The sequence below is a fragment of the Gastrolobium bilobum genome, unplaced genomic scaffold (genome assembly GCF_033153095.1).
Source record: "Gastrolobium bilobum isolate Gb01-03AN ecotype WA unplaced genomic scaffold, APGP_CSIRO_Gbil_v1 utg8480, whole genome shotgun sequence".
In the NCBI taxonomy this organism is placed as follows: domain Eukaryota; kingdom Viridiplantae; phylum Streptophyta; class Magnoliopsida; order Fabales; family Fabaceae; genus Gastrolobium; species Gastrolobium bilobum.
This window is the reverse complement of record NW_026899605.1, coordinates 375,500-394,001: the sequence shown is the minus strand read 5'-3', so window position 1 is coordinate 394,001 and position 18,502 is coordinate 375,500. Positions and strand designations below refer to the sequence as shown.

The following is an 18,502-nucleotide window of genomic DNA, read 5'->3' as shown; positions in this document are numbered from 1 at the left end:
GCTTTGATTCCATCTAACTAATAATATCCACGGAAGTAGATAATTATCAGTAGCTGAATCTCACGGTATAATTTCATGCATTTTACTTTGGTTAATTAATTGCATCTCGAGAGATAAGCTTTGAAATTGAATGGTTAGAAAGCAAAAGAAAAGAAAAGAAAAGAAAGGAACTTACTTGAAAAAAAGAAAAAGCATATGCAGATTAATGTGAGGACAGACCATGTCTTATAATATTTTAGATAGTAGAGACATTGAAATGATTACTTGAAAGAATCTTGTGCGAAAGACAAACCGACCATGCGAAAGGTAAGGTGTAGGACGGTGCACTGTGCACCCTGACGCATAATATTATTGTCCTTATGTCCCTCTGATGATGACACGTATCCATTCATCAGCGACGTGGCCGTTTTGAAACAGCGTGCAGATATCTGTGACAGAAAAAAAGCAATGACAGCTTTTGTTTTGTTTTTTCGAAGGCTTTGGAAAGCCAGAGGTTGTGTTTGTGTTGGGGACTATAAATTCCATTTCATTCTGATTTCGAATCCCTCGTGATCCTTCTCCTCATCTTGTGTCTGCTGGGTCGGGTTAGGGAGATTCGAATCGGAGCTCCGAAAATAAGACCCGCACTGGTCTTTTATTTTTTGTTTGGAATTGGATCGCCCAGCCCCCCCTTCTCTCTCTCTCTCCAACTGGAAAGTTCGTTGTTCTGTGACAAATTCTGTGCCATTCTTCTTTCTTTCGTTCTTGCTTATGTTTGTTTGTGTTTGAATGATTATTGTCTTCTCTTTGGTTCCTGTACAGAGATGAGAAATCCAGCATCATTTCCATGCCTTACATTTATGCTTTCAAAAATATAGTTTGATTGATGATATCAATTGTTAAATCTTAGCAATTGAGTTTCTTGCTTGGCTAGCTATTACATAGTTGTAAGGATCCGGCAAAAGAATTGGACTTTTTTAAGTTTTCCCGTCCGAATATGTATCTGTTGATCTTTCTGGATGGTCAATTATTGAACGTTATAGCTTGCGATTACTCTGTCGGTTGATCTTGCATTTTGGTAGAAGTTCACTGTTTAGTGTTTTATAACACGCCATGTTATAGTGTTTATTTTACCTACCAATCTCAATCTCTGACATAGTTAGATTTTTATTTTTATTTTTATAACTTTGAGTATCCCGGTTCAACCTTCTCTTCCGGTTATCTTGTGGTACTGAAGCCTAGCCCCTCATTGAAACAGCGAGTGCATGGCCTCCAAAGATTGTTTAAGAATTTGCTTGAGCCATGATTTGAATCCGAAAGATTCAAATAAATCTTTGGGAGCTCAATTCTCAAATGAGTGTAGTTAACATGCGGTAGTATTTTTTTTTTATTGCTCAACTGGTTTTCGGGGCTTTGTCCTGACTATGTCCAGTCCGACCCGCTAGGTTACCTAGCATTGGCAGCTGAGTCTCTCAGCGAGGATTTTCTGCATACACAAGGTCTCGAGTCCTTGCTCAAGCGAACTCAACTACCTTACCACTTGAGCCAACGCCGTTGGTAGGCGGTAGTATTTAACTCTTGAACAAGGAGACTTAAAATGATTAACTATTGGTATATATTGGCAAAGTAAAATACGTTAGCCGGTGATGGTTCCTTTTGAGTCAAATTTCAATGCCCAGGAATCACCAAATTCGGTCGTCTCTTTCACTGAATAGAAAATTTGCCCTTTTCATCCGTATTTTATTTTATATTCTCTTTTAAATACTATTTTTTTTTCCTATTCAGTAGTCCCTTTATGCGTTTGAAAATATGGATCCCAAAAAGTAGGAGATTGAGAAACATCAAACCTTGAAAATGAATAAAAATAAGTGGACATTTCATTCCCATTTATACCGGATGGGTAAGGTGCGATTTGTTAGAGCGAAAATTTCAGAATGTTCTAGGTGGATATGTAATTTTGTTGGTTCCGGTCGCGTGTGCAAATGTGCATATAAAATGCAATCTTGTTATAAAAAAAAAAAAAAAATGCAATCTGCATGCAAAGTGTGCAGAAAGTAAACATTACAAGGACACTCTGTATTCATGAAGGGAAGAGTGAACCAAAATGTACATCTTTTATTACCCTTACCCGCACCTTTCGTCTACAATATCTTTTAACTACAAAGTATATACAATTTGAAACCATTTCCTTTTGCAAAGTTCATGAAGATTATGCATTTATTTCTTTTCCTTTATGAACAGTGAAATCGTTGGCTTGATATTACATATATATTGTTTCTGTCCATAATTATCAATACCAAATCTTCTTTCAGTCTAATTTGACCCAAAGGGATACTCAAGTTGCAGAGAGGATGCAATTTATTAAAGATTAAATGTTTCTTAGTAGTTTGGAAGTTATTAACAAGGTCTTTATACTTCTAAAACTTTTAAGTAGGTACTTGTAGTTTGACGAAGTTTTCTATTAAATCCTTACTAAATATAAAATCTAATAATCAAGTCCCCTATAACAACAACATGGAATGACCTGCAGATGATTTTGAGTAAAGGGTCCCTGTCAAAAACTTTTAAACCGTTAGGGTTTATTTGAAAATCTAGTGAAACTATAGAGACCAACCAGCTAATTAACCTCTTTTTAAGTATTTGCTTTTGGTAAGTTTCAGTTCTTGGAGGAGTCAATGCAGAACTGCCGAGGTAGGCTTGTCCTTCATGGACAATGAAATCAAGACATATATACAATATTTTCGTTATTTGGAATGCATTTGATTGAGTGGTTTATTGCTTTTAACATAGGTTGGAGCATCTTGTTGGCTCCAGAATAGTTGGATTTGGTTCCAGGAGTTCAAGGATTCAAGTGATCATTCAATGCTACTGGTTTCCATTTACTGCTGGAGGCTGTCAAGTACCCCAGTGCTACATTGTAGTTTTATGTGGAATTATTGTATATGCACTTGTTTTGGTGTGTTCCCTCTTCGAGTATTACTGATTGCAGCTGGCCAACGTTAATTCGATTTTGTTGTTGCTGCTTTCAACTGATCTGCGGCAGTGTAGAAGAAAACAACAGTGCATTCGGTGTTTTCCTGGCTTGTTAGGGTGACAAACTATGCCTTTAGAAGTTCTAGGATTATTTCTAAATATGTTCATACATGCAGGTCCCTAGGCTTATTGCCTGCTTCTAGTTAGCCTATAATCTTATCTGAAGATAGCTAGCATCATGGGAGAGGTGGTAGTAATGCACTCTGAGCCTCTGCAGTTTGAGTGCAATGACATGAAGCATATGACTGAGAAAGATGTGTATAACCTACCATCAAATGAAGAGCACATGCTTGGAGAAGAGTCAAGGCAATCAACAGATCACAAAAATATCAATGACTTGCAAGAGAGAGGATATATGGAATATGGGTAAAGTTCCATGTTCATACACTAATTTATGCTATTTAAGTTTTATTTTTGCATTCCCTTTAAAACCATAGGCTTTCCCTGCAGATGTCAACATTACCGGAGAAGATGCCGCATTAGGGCCCCCTGTTGCAATGAGATTTTTGATTGCCGCCATTGTCACAATGAGGCAAAAGTAAGTTCATTTCCCAGTCTAGTATTTCACGATAGTTGTTTTTTTGTTTCAAATACTTATTTATGGTGGTTGGCTTGTTGCCATAAATAACAAGGTTTTATCTTATTTCATATTTTAAGACAAACTTTGTTAATCCTTCTCTTTTTTCTTGGATTTCTTTTAATGTAGACAATAGAACTGTCAGAATGGTATGATCTTTTTATTTCTATTTTTCTTGGCCTTTTTATTTTTGGGGTCATCTTGTGGCCCTCCCTACGAGAAAAGGTTGTGCACTCTTCGCTGAACTGATTTGAGAAGTATGAGTCACTGAGTAGTTTAAAATGATGGGGAAACTGGAAAGGCAAATATGAGTCGATTCAATCTACTGCTTTTTGAGGTTTTAATGACTAATTTCTGTTTAATAGAGCCTCCATAAGCTCTGTGCAAATAGACTCAGATTACTTTATGCCTTAGAATGTAGAATAAAAAGGTATTTATTTTATTCTACATTCTATGTTTAAATTCTTATGTTGTAGCATTCCATTTATTTTTGGTGGAACTTACTTTTGCTATCATGTTATTGTGCAGAATAATATCAACATTGATCAGAAGCTTAGACACGACATTCCCCGCCATCAAGTCAAACAGGTATGCTCATGTATATTAATACCACCTATTAGAATACCCACAATTTTTTGCTCCTCTTCTCTTTGGTTATCTCACCATTGAGGCAATGCTAATGAATAACTCTGATTTATTCAGGTGATATGTTCACTTTGTGGGACCGAACAAGAGGTGAGTTTAGATTTTCTTTACTATTCTTTTGTTTAGTCCTCCATTGTATTATGTTAATTGTAAGGAAAAATCTAAATACTAGCTTAAGATGGGTTAAATCTTTTTTATTTGTCAAATGAGAGAGAAATGCCCTCTGCGAGTGTGCAAGATCACTAGACATAGGAAGAGAAAAAAGATGCATTGTTAAAGGAAAATTTAAAGCGTATTGCTCTATGAAGGCTTTTTCTAAATGTTTTGTGCAAAACTACAAAAAGTTACTAGTTTCGTGACATGCTTCTAAGATATTAACTGGGCAATATGCCACTTGCATCATTTAGAATCCGCCTTGAACTTAGTTTTTTCTTGTGTTGATTTCCTTTGCTTCCAGGTTCAGCAAAACTGTGTCAACTGTGGTGTTTGTATGGGCAAGTATTTCTGTGAGATATGTAAGCTCTTTGATGATGATGTAAGCTCTTAATCCTGGAACTGAGGATTCTTTCCTTTTCATGTTTTATATTTTTATTTTATTCTGTCTCTGACATGTTCACAAGCCGTGTCTTTTCTCTTTCAAACTTTAGCATGTAGTTTAGTGATGGATTGATCATAAGAACTGTTAAACCATCCAGGTTTCCATTATGTAGCATTTTCTCTTCAGAAAATTGATACATAGAATGTGTTGGATGATAATACTATTTTATTTATTTTATCTGCTGCAGATATCTAAGCAGCAGTACCATTGCAGTGGCTGTGGAATCTGCAGGTATGAACTGCTAATAAGTTAACTATCCCATTGTCAAAGTAACTATCCTAGAGCCTGTCTCTGTTTTTGCATTTGGTTCCAATGTAGTATTATGTAGTTTGACAATTTAGGTACTTTGCTTTGTTAGATTGAATGTATTTCATTTCAAAATTCAGACTGATTGATTCTGATATGCTATAATACAGAACTGGAGGATGCGAAAATTTCTTCCACTGCTACAAGTGTGGTAAGTAATATTTTTCATTCCTATTCATTTTAGTAAATAGAAACACTATTATTTTAAAATGCTTTACCTACTTGATCATTGATTTTCTTTCCATAGGTTGTTGCTACTCAACTCTGCTGAAAAACAGTCACCCTTGTGTGGAAGGAGCAATGCATCATGATTGCCCCGTTTGTTTTGAGGTAACATTCTACAATTTATTTTAGCACTGTGACTTTTACCAATTTGTTCAATTGCTGGAGTTTGACACAAGTAACACCAAAATTGGTGATTGCAGTATTTGTTTGAATCCATGAATGATGTCATTGTTTTGCCCTGTGGACATACAATCCATGAGAGCTGCCTGAAGGAAATGAGGGAACATTTCCAGTGAGTATTTTTCCCCATCATCGCAGAGCTGCTCTTGTCCATTTTTATCTGCTTAAAATCCTATTGCAGTATTTTTCCTGATCTTTGTATTTGATTCTGCATCAGGTATGCATGCCCTCTGTGCTCGAAGTCAGTTTGTGATATGTCAAAAATTTGGGAGAAATTTGACTTGGAGATTGCTGCTACACCCATGCCAGAACCTTATCAGAATAAAATGGTCAGTATTCATTTTTTTCCTCTCTCATGATGACGGGTATTGTATGTCATCATGCTAACAATGCAACAGTAATATCTAGTCCTTGATTTTATTGATGCCTTGTGGTTATGCAAATGAGAGGATGGCAGAGAATGAAGGTTGCATGATGAATTAGTAGTTGACCTGGGAATTTTATGCGTTTGCCTTTTCCCTTCTTGCAAGTAAATAGAAAGCTAACTATTGATTATAAGGAACTATTTCCGTAAAGAACCGATTCAACTCAAAAGTTTAAACTGTCGAGTGAGGTTATATTAATGTTTTTATATATGTAACACGTCCCTTCACAAGAGAGCACATTGGGCTTGAAAAGTGAATTATGATGAATTATGCATCAGGCTTAACCTACCTGTGTTATGAAGTTCCACAAAGAAAATAGTGGACGGCGATGATTGGACCTGGGACACCGAGGCTCTGATACTATGTGAAGAACTAAATTAACACAAAAGCTTAAGTTGTTGGTATGAATTTATATTAATGGTTTAATATATAACATTTCTACAGGTTTGGATCCTTTGCAATGATTGTGGCAAAACTTCTCACGTTCAGTTCCATCTTGTTGCTCAAAAGTGCTTGAACTGCAAATCCTACAACACACGACAAACAAGAGGCTGAGCAAGTGGAAATGGCAATTGGTTATTTATTGGTTTCATTAAGCCTGCATTTGATTTCACTTCATTCCAACCCAAGTGTATCCTTCATTGAGTATGAGGAAAATGCATGTGTGGGAATTTTGACTGCAGGCTGAACCACATTCAAGGAAGAGAACATTATTGATTTTGTTGTCGGGTAGCAGCGCTGGGTCTGCGGACGTAACTTGTCGTGTTGGTTGTTGAAGGTTGGGGTGATTATGCAATTACCCTTGTAATGTTTGGGATAATGTAAACTTTTAAATTAAGCTTTGTTGCATGATATGTTTGTAGAACCGTAATAGGACACTAATGAACATCTTCTCGTGGCATCTGAAGTTGGGCTAACAAACCTTAATACCGTCTGGATCACAATTCACTTTATAAACCCAATTTTAAGAAAGGAAAAAGTGTGTATCATCTTAAAGGATGTAAAGTTATCTCATTTTAAGAGAGAGATAAAATAGGAGAGAGTTGACAAAAAAAATAAAGGTGTGGATCTTACCTCTTTGTGAGAGTAAAATGATATAAGTTGTGTCATTTAAAAGGATAAACACTTTTCCCTTTAAGAAAAAACATGAGATATTGCTTTGAAATAAAAAATACCCGTATAGATTGTGTTCTCAGATATAATGATAACCTGAGATTGAGTGCTACAACGTGTTAAATGAGAATTGCAGTTTACAACGGGAAAATCAACAAGAGAAAGTAAGAAATAATGATTGGTTGGTGTGGGATCACAATGTGCTTGATATTTTGGGAAACTTTAGTTGTGAAAGAATGCCGTGTTTATTCTCGGTTTCCCTTGAGTTAAAGGATCAAACTTTCATATTAAGTGATAGTAAGTTTTTTTTTTTTTTTCCTTCCAAATTGGTGAGCTTATAAAAAGTCGGAAGCAATTGAAGTACTAGTAAAATAACATTCGAGTATGATTTTGGTTTGTTCGGTAACTTTAGGTGATGGCTTGGTCGTTTCAATCAATTAAATTGATAACCAAATGCTTAATTAAATAAAGTAATAACCATTGATTATACACTTTCTTCTTAGCAATCTCATTCACTCAGTTGCCTAGAGACGGCAAATCAAGCATAGAAAACAGCATCCAAATTCTGTAAATGGAGTGCTGAGCTATGAAATTAAAAAGGAAAATAACGTAAAAAATGACCTTTGCAGAGAAAGAGAAGTGCGAAAAGGAAAAGGAATAATAGAGAGAATGAACGCTGATGCGTCATCGGAACACAAGATAAGTCAGGGAAGCTATGTAACGTCTCCGTCTGTGTGTTTGTCTGTAGTTATTCTTGTTTACCTTTCATATTCTAAACAAGAAAATTATTGCTATTTTCTATTTCATCTTGTTTAGAGTTAGTTTATAATTAATAACAGCTCAAATACTTTCTTAGAAGCATAGCAAACGTATAGGGAGTAAAAGGAAAAAAGATTGTTAAGTATTTCGCAAACTAATTCACTCACTTTCATCCCAACTATGGGATGCAAATTAAGAAAAACATTTTGACCGAAACTTTAGGAAATTATATATTACCAAAAAAACTTTGATGTACAAAAGTTTAAAAGGAAACAGAATAGAAGGCAAAAACACTCGTTTAAGTTTTCCGAATTTCAGTCCAAAATTCATAGGAAATGGCAAAGGTTGTATAAACTAGGACAGTAATATATCTTTGAAGTCAAAAACTTTGTTTGGGTTGTATACATTGACATAATATAGAGATAATGCAACAAAAATTCAAAAGGGGAAGCCAGAAAAATAGGCTTCAACCCTTCAATATCTGCAGGCTATCAATAGTTTGATAACATATATCTCTATTTATGTAGAAATCAAAACTAGCTTTAATGAGAGCTACAATCCACCAAAGACAATGAAAGCTGAAACACCAATTCCAGGCAAACGCAATGATGTACAAAACGATCATCCATGGCTGCTAACAGATGCACATGAAACAGCTCATTGTGAACAGATGATCAAGCGCATATACCCTTCTGATGGGCCTCAGTGCCTATGGTGGATAAGCTTTTATGTAGCTGTGATGATGCCTGTTTCAAAAAGTTGCTCACCAATTTTTGGCTTTGGAGAGTTTTCTGAAGGAGGGTTGGATTCCTCTAGTTCCTCATCAATCATTATCTCCATTGCACGGCAAGTTAAACTGCAAAATGCTTTTTCACCTCTGCAAGATATCAAAGGAAACCAATCTTAGGAATCAAATTCAATTGTTAAAATTAAAATAGAAAAGTTTCAGTAATGCTAACCCACCCATAAATATAAATATCTTTCCCCTCTTCCAGTTTCTTGCAGCAATGGTGGCAGAAACTCAAGAAGTCACTTGAGGGATATTGGTTTGGAGTCTGTAACCTGTTACCCACCAGGGTCACCACTCCCTTCTCTTTCTCTTCATTCTTAACATGGTTTTTAAATACATCAGAATGAGTCTCCAAGATGCAATCACCAAAAATATGTGTTGTTTTGGGATTGGGGCCATGGGAAATCACACATGTGTAGTCCTCAGAGAGTTCAATCTCAGTGGCTGATAGAGACTTAATGACTTCATTAGAAGAGCATATGGAAACAGTGTTTGAATCCAACTTTGTTGGTGGAAAGGTATTTGAGTTCTGGCTTCCTCCAATAAAATGAGGAGGAGAGCTCAATTGGATGGTCATATCTTTCAAAGCAAAATAATTATCAGTGTCTGAATCAGTGTTGGAAGTAGTTAAACCAGAGAGGGTTTTCAATGGACTGCAGGAGTCCAATGAACAGGACCGGGTTTTCCCAAATAGGTGATGCTCTAGGCCAGTTTCTCCAATCTCAAAAAGAACAGTGGATTCACCCTTGTGGATAACAGATCCATTTTGGGTATAAGGAACCTTACAAAAATCCTTGGGTAAAGACTTAGATGACTCAAAAGAATCCATACAGGTTGGACAATTTGGGGTTTTGATCATCATTTGGGGACTGAGACTAATTTTCTTGCTCTTTGGTGACCTGAGAATTTTTCCAGAGAACTTAGAACAGTCTTCCAAAGATTCTATAATGCTTAGACCTACTTTGCAACAATCCCAGCTCCTTTGGTGCCTCTCATGAGATGATGATCTTGGGTTCCTAACAGGGTTGCCTAGATTTGAAAGAACTCTAGCATCTAGTGGAGAAGTGGGGCTCCTAACTGAATCAGAATCCAACAAGCCTTTAGGATCCAGACCCACAAAGAGACAAGGGACATTGAAGATTGAGTGGCTTTTGATGTTGTGCCCCAAAGCATGAGACTGAGAATAGTTTTCTGAATTAGCATCAGGGATTGTCAGGTGACCCATGTTGTGTTGATCCTTCTGGAGTGACCTGCTCCTCTTCCTCAGCATTATCTCAAAACACCTGCTAAATACAACTCAGCTTTGCTCACTTCATATTGAAGCAATAATCAACAAAAAAAAAAAAATGCTACATAACTAGCTACATCTGACAAAAAGATTAAAACTTTGAATGCATATCAAACTGGTGAAAATCAAAGGCCACTGTAATTGCAAGATTCTCTACAGACCCAGAAAAGAAAATAAGTAAATGAAAAAGCTAAAAATGGAAGCATTCATTTCACCCCTTCAACCCCAAATGCAAAAAAAAAAAAGGGGAAGAAACCTTTTTTGATGCTAATAGACCATTGAAAGATGAAATTGATTAATGATACAAACTGAGTTACCAACCACAAGGAAAATGGTTGATGACATCTGACAGAGAAACCCCCAAAAGAACACGAACACCAACAAAACCAAAATGAAAATATATAGAAGGCATAATCAGTGAAGACGCATGAAAACCAGAGAGTGAAAGAATCCATAAAAAAGAAAGATGTGAAGGAATCTGAGGAGAAACCCACCTGGGTTTCTCTGTGTGCTATGGAAACTTCACAGAGATGATGTTGAAGAGAAGAGACCCAAATGCAGTAAAAAATGGCAAATGTGTGAAACTTGTGCAGTACGACTTCTCTCTCTCTCTCTCTCTCTCTCACACACACACATTACCTCAAAATCAGCGAAGCAGTGAGCTTCTGAAATACTCCACACTCTCTCTCTTTCTCTTTCTCTTTCTCTTTCTCTTTCTCTAAATAAATAAATGTACTACACAATTACTGTATCTACCCACAGAATTGTTTTGTGTTTGTACTTTCCCCATTTTTGCTCAATGGTTCATTACAATGCGGTGCTTTCTTCTTTTTTTTCTTTTTTTTTTCTTCACTTTTTGGTAATGAGACTGAAATAGTAATGTAATTCATGAATGAGGTGAAGAGTTATGTTCTTAATTAAATTAACTAATGGTTTAAGACAACTGTTTTGCACGGACAATAAAATTTATTTGCAGAATTTATTCAATGTGTCTGAATCAATCATCCATACATTTCAATACAAATATGTACATACATACCATTAAATACCATCGGTTTGTAATGCTGGCAATTCAATTTTAGGGTGTTATTACAATGTTAGTAATTAATTTTGTGTCCCAAATCAAATCATTTGTTAGAGTTATATGTAAAAAAAAAATCCTATCTGATGATGTCTACGATAAAATAATAATAAAATGTAAATTTTATACATTAAAATATTATTAATATTTAAAACACTAACTATAAAAAGGATAAGTATACGCATCCACAAGTGTTACTTTATCTGTATGATTTAAATTCAATTTATGAAACTTATAATTTTTAATAAATAATTTATAAATATTAATGTAAACTTTGTTAAATATTTTAATATTTGAAAATAAACTTGTTACTTTATTTTTTGGGACAGGATCCGTTTACAATTTTTTTTTGCAATTACACTAAGTAGAACCGGTCGTACACTGTGTGATTAATGTAGGACCGGTCCTACTTAGTGTAATTTGTAAATAAAAAAATTTGTAAATATAACCTGTCTCTTTTTTTTTTCAAAAAAAAAAAATTAAACCATCCCACCTATAAAATTAGGTAACTATGATAAAGGATAGAGAAAATGATTAAGAATATAGACCCTTTAGGCTTTTCGTATAATTTTTTTTTTTTTTGGAACTTGGCTTTTCCTAAGAAAATTATATCTATATAATATATGTGTGGGATTTGGCGTTGTTTTTTACGTGGCAAGGTTAATCGATACCCATTTGGCAGAGCATCGAAGGGAAAGTAACGCGGAAAGAGAAGAGAGATGAGGGAAAAAGTGTGAAAGGCTTTTTTGCAGAGTGAGTGATCACAAAACGACAAAATAGAGCTGTGATGATTGAATCAAAACTGACAACGGGTCACGGTCCTTGTCAGTTGACTGAGTTAACTGGGCCCACAACTCGGTCACAGAATAGAAGAGGATGCTCCAAAAAACACTCACAACTGCAGCAGTACTGCACAGTTTTTAATTCTGTACTATAGTAATGGGGACCTTGAAATTGAATTCAATATTTTTCTTCTTTGGTTAAAAAGTCTTTTTCACTTTGGCTTTATCTTTTGTTTCTAAAATAATTGAAAGAGTTTTGAGAATTTAAATTGAACAAAAAGTTGGAAATAAAGTGCATGGTTTATTTTGAGGGGAAATTTTTAAGCTTTATGATAAAAAAAAAATTATAAAATTATTATTATTCTGAAACAAGCGTGCATTGATTTAAAATTTTAGTAATTAATATTCAAAATTTCACACGTGGATTACTATAAATGTAGAATTAAAATGAGGTATACATTGCATACCCAAAAAAAAAAATTGAGGTATACATTTTTCTTATTTTGAATAGTTTTTTAAGATTAATTTGTACGGTAATTGGGGTTAAATATTTAAATAATTTTAAAGATATGCTTGTCATATCATTTTTGTAATCTAAAAAAAATTAATATTTCACATGAAAAATTATACAACTTTCTACATGATAAAAAAAAAAAATACTTCAAAGCTTATTCTTTTATTTGTTTTTTCAAACTAGTAAAGGATAAAAATCATATATTTTTTGGTGTACAAATATTTTTTCTTTTAGAAAAATTAATGGTTCAGGCTTCAGTGTAAATTAACATTAATAAGTGAAAATAGTAATAATTTATGACGTACAAGGACCCCTACCAAGAGTTTGTGCAGCAGACCAACTTGGCATCATTTTAAAGTTTAATTTATGATGTCGAAGACAATGCTATTTCAGATCCATAGGGAAAGATATTACATTTTAAGATAGAAAATACGAGTTTTTACTTAAAAAAACAGATTGGACCTAAAAAAGCATTGGAATGGACAGATAACCTATTATTATTAGAGTATTTATATATCAACAGAAACAATAACATGTAACCATACATTTACTGGTCAAATCAGTGATTAATGCCAAATGGTGATAATCTCACTAATGAATGTACACATTGTAATGGGTGACAATAACATATTAGTACATGAAATACATTCTTACAAAAAAATAAATCGAAATAAGAACGATCCGACAGGTCGTTGAGATATATCGAGTATATTTTCTTAAAGTAAATATCAATTTTAATATATAAATCAGAAAATTTATTAGAAGGGATAAAACTGAGTGAATTATGTATAAAAAAAAAAGACTGAGTGAATTATTTTAAGAGTACTAATTAGTAAAATAAAATAATTATACATAAATATTTTAAAAAATATTCAATCAACTGGTTAAAAAAATAATATATATATATATATATATTATTTTTTATTTTTTTATTTTGTTCTGAACTGGTTCATTGCACCTTATTTTAGGCTCAATGTCCATCCGCATTAGATATATAGAGGTTATAATCTCAAAAAATATTTACAATAAATATTTATTTTTGGCACAATATTTTCCTCCACCTCCCACAATAGTCATACACCTGGTGCCCATTCTCCATCTTTCATTTTTTGAAATATGCAATCCAACAATCTATACAAGGCATATGATGTAGAGATATTGATACGGGATACAACATGACATGACACGCCGATATGTTAATTTAAAAAATATCATATTTTCACACGTTGAGATATGTTTTGATATTAAATAATATTTTTAATATATATAATAAAATTTATATTTAATACATATAACAATCCATAATAAGTCATATAACTAATCAAATATTCAAATTTCATATAAACAAAAAAAATTTCGTATCTTGTTAATTTTTAATGTAAAATTTCATAACAGAAAAAAATTGATTTATAAATTATTTTTTTTATGTTTAGTTAGTAAAATAAAATTAAGAGTAAAAAAAAAAGGTGTCGGATGCGTGTCGAAACGTATCCGTGTCGGACACGTATCCGACACGTATTTTTTTCAAAAAGTTGCGTGTCGGGGCATCTGAGCAAGGCACATCCACATAAATCGGAGGGGAGACTACCGAGGGATAGATTGAAGGGAAACAAGTATTCACGATCACTTCTGCCTAATTTTTTTTTTTTATTATTACATGAAAAATATTATACTTATAATATGTTACAATCATATCTTAACTGTTGATTTTTATCAATCAACGATTATTATTTATTGTAAATTAATAATTAATTAATGAATTTTATTTGTAAAATAATAACCATTGATTGAAGAAAATCAACGGTTGAGATGTAACTGTAAAAGGTTGTAAGTATAACTTTCTTCTTATTATACAAATAAAATAATATTTTATAATAATATTAACTATTAATATTAATTATTGGTCCCTTCCTAAAAAGATACTAATAATAATTAATACTTCATATTAATTTAAAAAAATCATAATTTTGATATTTTATTTTCACTCTCATTCTAAAAAAAAATTATTGATCCTCGATTACCTCATGGTGACCTAATCATTCTTTTACGAGCAACCTCTAAGTCAGTCTAGACGACAATAACCAATCTTTTTTTTTTTTTGGAAATACAATAACCAATCACATATATTTATTTTGTTTTTTTGAAAAGAATGGAAATTACATTGAATCAAATTACATAGTCTTGGGCTAGCAATGCCCATCAGGTCTTTACTCATGAGACTTCTACACTCATTCAGTTTTGTCACTTTGAGATTGGTCACCGGCACCAGTGTACGCTCCTTTCTCCCATCATCCATGGTTTCCATTACCGGTTTCACCTTTCGACCTCTAGCTTTCCTCTTCACAACCATTCATTCTTCGTGAGTTTCTCCTTTTATGCCATGTTGATATCTTCACTCGGAATGACTTTTGGGTCACTGTTATCTTGACTTGTCTCGACGTCATTCCCTCGAGAAGTCGAGTTTGTTGGAGACTTACAGTTCTCTTTTCTGAAGTTCAAGCCTCCATCACAAGCTTCTTTGCGATGTCCACAGCGGCCACAAGAGAAACATATCAAATGTAACCCCCCATAGCCAACATTGAGGATGACTTCTACGTTGTGAACATAGTCCCAACTTTTGAAAGGAGAAACGAAGCTTCTGCGCAAATCCACCTCTAGGCATATTCTCGCAAACCTTACTTTACCAATATCTCCTTCACCGTTTTCTTCTCTTCTAAATGATGCCTTGTCAACTTTAAGAGTTTTCCCAAAGATTTTTCCTACTCTCCATAGGTGTTGCATGGTATAGAACTCAGTAGGGACTCAAGAACCTTAGCCATATTGCTAACTTCTTGACTTCCTTATTTTGAGTGTCAAAGAAGGGTCTCCATCTTTGAATGATGACATAGTGGTCAGCCACTATCCATGGCCCTTCATGGAGAGCATGATGATAATTTCTTTTGTTGTGAAATTGGATTAGAGAGTAACCATTATCCATATCAATCACCTTATATTCTCCCATTAGGTTCCATAATCTATAAAGCTTAGCCATAAGAAAACATGATGCAATTTTCTTCCCATCAGTTTAATGATTAAAGTGTTCCTCCATTTATTGTAATCTTCCTTATGCTGCTTCCTTGAGTAAACATATGTAGGACATAGAGGGTCTTACCATGCTCACATCGTCTGGAGAGTCTTCTTCCTCTTCTTCTTTTCTCTGCTCGGAGATCCAATCTTCCTTTTCACTCTCTGATGCATAGCCATCCCCATCGAGGCATAGAACCTTATCCATGTACGATACCAGCTTTGTTCCTTTCCATAGTTGTTGTTCTCAGAAAAAAAAAAAAAAAGATTAGTGAGACTCATTTACTTTTATGTGAGTGTTACAAATTTTTTTTTAATTTTTTTTGCATAAGCAAAGACATTTTCCCCTTATTTTAATTTTTTATTGTAATTAAACTGATAAATTAAATGATAAAGCATAAAAAAGTTGTAGAATTTCAAAATACTTCATACATATTATTTAATGTACAAATTTTACATCAATATATTTGTTGGTCAATAATGATTTAATTATTTGTTAATAAGATGTATAAATGATCTAATAGACTAATAATTTATTCTTTTTTGAAAAAAATTCAATCATTTAATCATTTCACGACTAGTCACTACAAAAAAATACAATTTTTGTGATGACCAAAATCATCATTAAAAGATATAAAAATCGTCACTAAGGTATTTATGTGACAATTTTTTTTCGTCAACATTCCTCACTAATACAAATGTCACTATTAAATCAATGACGATATTTTGAGACGACACTAAAAAAATATTTATTGTGATGAAAATAATGTCACAAATATTTGTGAATAATAATTACGAAAATAAATCGTCCCATATATATACCTCAGTGACCATTTAATCATCACATTATGATAGCTACGGTGACAAATAAATTGTCACTATTATTTTATAAATAATGACTAATTTTCACGTAACTATTACAAATCTTTTATAGTTACTAATAATTCTTAATATTAAATTTTTTAATTGCAATACTTGTTTTAGGCGTAAATAATAATGGAAACAATTATTATCTTTTTAAACAAATTATAACACTTACACCTTTAATTGATTCGAATATAACTTTTAAAAATCAAATTATCCATTACATAGTCATGGACAACAAGATATTCAATAATTTTTTCAAATTCAAAATACTTAAAAATTAATTCATTACAAAACTACAAGCGTTTCAGAATTCTTAAATTACAAAGAAGATGTTAAAGTCTAAAATGATAGTGAAGAAGCAACAACTTCGTGAATTTTGATTCTGCAAACATAAAGTACAAATAAAATATTCAATGTTAATAAAAATAATATAATTAATATTTTTTTTAAAAATATAACTTAACAATAATAAGTCATATAATTCTATTAAAAAAACTTCAGAACTTACATTCCTCACAATAAAGCATTTATTTTACTTCGTATTCTTTTTAAGTTATTCCTCCATCCATTTTTTCCACATGGATGTGACAACATGATTAGCATTTCTGTAATAATTCACCCAGACAGACGAGTCCATTACAATAGCAAAAAGAAAAACAATACGGTAAAAAAATTCTCAAGACTTAATTATTCTAAGTGATCAAGCAATACTTACATTTATGGATTCGTTTTTTTTTTTTTTGGAGTAAATCCAATACAATATTTTTTTGGGACGAAAATTATGGTATTTTTATAATTTTAATTTATTTCAGAATTATTATAGTCTTTATAATTATAATTTTCTAATCTTCCAATCTCAAAACAACATCATCTTAAAAGTAAATACAAATAACTTATCTGTATTAACTGTTTTATTATTTTTCTGTATATTTACACCTCAACAAAAATAGATCGTGACTTGCCTTCGTACTAAGGTTGAAATTGTTCAAGACCGGTGTTGCGATTACGGCAAGTATACCGATCATTTCAAGTAATAAAGTAGTGAAATAAAAATATCGTCCCACGAGAATTAATGCGCCAAATACTATTATAATTAGTCCCCTTAATTTGGAAAACTCGAATTGGTTTGGGAAATATAATAATTTTTGAATTTAAAATAAAACTAAAATTAATTGCAGTAAATAACAAGAATATCAAGAACGCAAGAATTGAGAATTTAATTTAGAATATCAAAGACAAAAGTTGCAGTTAGGAATTATTTCACCTCAGATCCTCCTAAAATAATTTAAATTAGTTTCAATAATATTTTACCTCAGATATCTCAGACAATTCATCTTCTAAAAATAGTTGGTTAAATCCTAATGTCTTAGTGACTTTAATCCTTTACTCTAATTATAATTCTAATATCTTAGTAATCCCTCTTAGAATAAGCATTAAACGCGATGAATTATGAAGTCTACAACTCAAGCAAACCTATGTCTAGGTCATACAAGAATTGGTATTTTACCCCTATCAAGACTAAAACTCCAATATGTCTATTGCGAGCCCTAACCCTCAAATCTCTATAGAAGTGATCAGTTCATACAAGGATATAAAAATTCATGCAAGGTAAAATACAAATACTGAAATAATTTATTAAAGAAACTAAATTAAACCACAAATAGGATTCACATCGAATCGATAATCCTAACTACATAAATAAACTAGCGAGACATGTTCATAAATTCAGAATAAATAATTAATGAAAGATAAAAGAAGTTCATGATAAAACTTGATTAAAGACGATCAATGGTGAAGCTTTGATCTCTTTCTCCTCCTCTGAAATCCCGCTCCAGACTTTCTTCTCCGCCTCTACCTTTTGCCTTCGAGTTCGCCTTTCTTTCGTCTATCTTCTGAATGTGTTTCTGAAGGCCTCGTGGCTTTGTATTTATAGGCCGAAAACTGAGCTTTTTATTTTTGGGCTGCTCGCTGAAGCGAACTGCTCAGTGAGCTCTTTTCTCCTCCTCGCCCACTTGCTCGCTGAGGGGAGTAGTGGAGCGAGCTCTTCTCCATTTTGCTCGCTGTGGGGAGCTGAAGCGACGAGTCTCGAGATTAAAACTTTAAATTTATTTAAAAAATGATACTGAAAATAATTAAACACATATTCTCATATTTACCTACTTAGTTTTCTGGGACAACTGAGTTACCATGACTAATAACTTATTTTAACTCATATTTAGAAGTCAATTGATTACAAAACAATATAGAAAAATAAATGTCAATGATAAATTGTTTAAA

At 33.0% G+C, this 18,502-nt stretch overlaps 2 protein-coding genes across 3 annotated transcripts; one reads left to right on the top strand and one right to left on the bottom strand.

The window, feature by feature from the left end:
* The first annotated feature begins 501 nt into the window (after positions 1-501).
* On the top strand, positions 502-7,017 carry LOC133291880 (probable E3 ubiquitin-protein ligase RZFP34). Its single transcript, XM_061490225.1, has 11 exons — positions 502-3,378; positions 3,463-3,550; positions 4,118-4,177; positions 4,292-4,324; positions 4,692-4,769; positions 5,020-5,063; positions 5,249-5,289; positions 5,386-5,468; positions 5,564-5,655; positions 5,761-5,872; positions 6,413-7,017. The coding sequence occupies exons 1-11, from the start codon at positions 3,191-3,193 to the stop codon at positions 6,521-6,523; spliced, it is 930 nt and encodes a 309-aa protein (XP_061346209.1). The 5' UTR covers positions 502-3,190; the 3' UTR covers positions 6,524-7,017.
* A 1,166-nt stretch (positions 7,018-8,183) lies between these two features.
* Positions 8,184-10,593, bottom strand: LOC133291879 (FCS-Like Zinc finger 10-like). 2 transcript variants are annotated; one of them, XM_061490224.1, is made up of 3 exons: positions 10,413-10,593; positions 8,804-9,916; positions 8,184-8,717 (listed from the first exon to the last, which is right to left on the bottom strand). In XM_061490224.1, exons 2-3 carry the CDS (start codon positions 9,898-9,900, stop codon positions 8,567-8,569), a joined length of 1,248 nt encoding a protein of 415 aa, XP_061346208.1. In that variant the 5' UTR covers positions 9,901-9,916; positions 10,413-10,593; the 3' UTR covers positions 8,184-8,566. The 2 variants fall into 2 exon arrangements, with proteins under 2 accessions (XP_061346208.1, XP_061346207.1); XM_061490223.1 differs by having other exon boundaries at positions 8,804-9,913.
* Positions 10,594-18,502: the final 7,909 nt, after the last annotated feature.

Bases quoted from the DNA above. Each gene is read 5' to 3' on its own strand.
- LOC133291880 (XM_061490225.1), top strand. From the start codon at position 3,191: ATGGGAGAGGTGGTAGTAATGCACTCTGAGCCTCTGCAGTTTGAGTGC. The intron at 4,325-4,691 runs GTGAGTTTAGAT...CTTTGCTTCCAG, and splicing joins TTTGTGGGACCGAACAAGAG to GTTCAGCAAAACTGTGTCAA. The intron at 5,469-5,563 runs GTAACATTCTAC...TGGTGATTGCAG, and splicing joins ATTGCCCCGTTTGTTTTGAG to TATTTGTTTGAATCCATGAA.
- LOC133291879 (XM_061490224.1), bottom strand. From the start codon at position 9,900: ATGCTGAGGAAGAGGAGCAGGTCACTCCAGAAGGATCAACACAACATG. The intron at 8,718-8,803 runs GTGGGTTAGCAT...GATATCTTGCAG, and splicing joins AAAGATATTTATATTTATGG to AGGTGAAAAAGCATTTTGCA.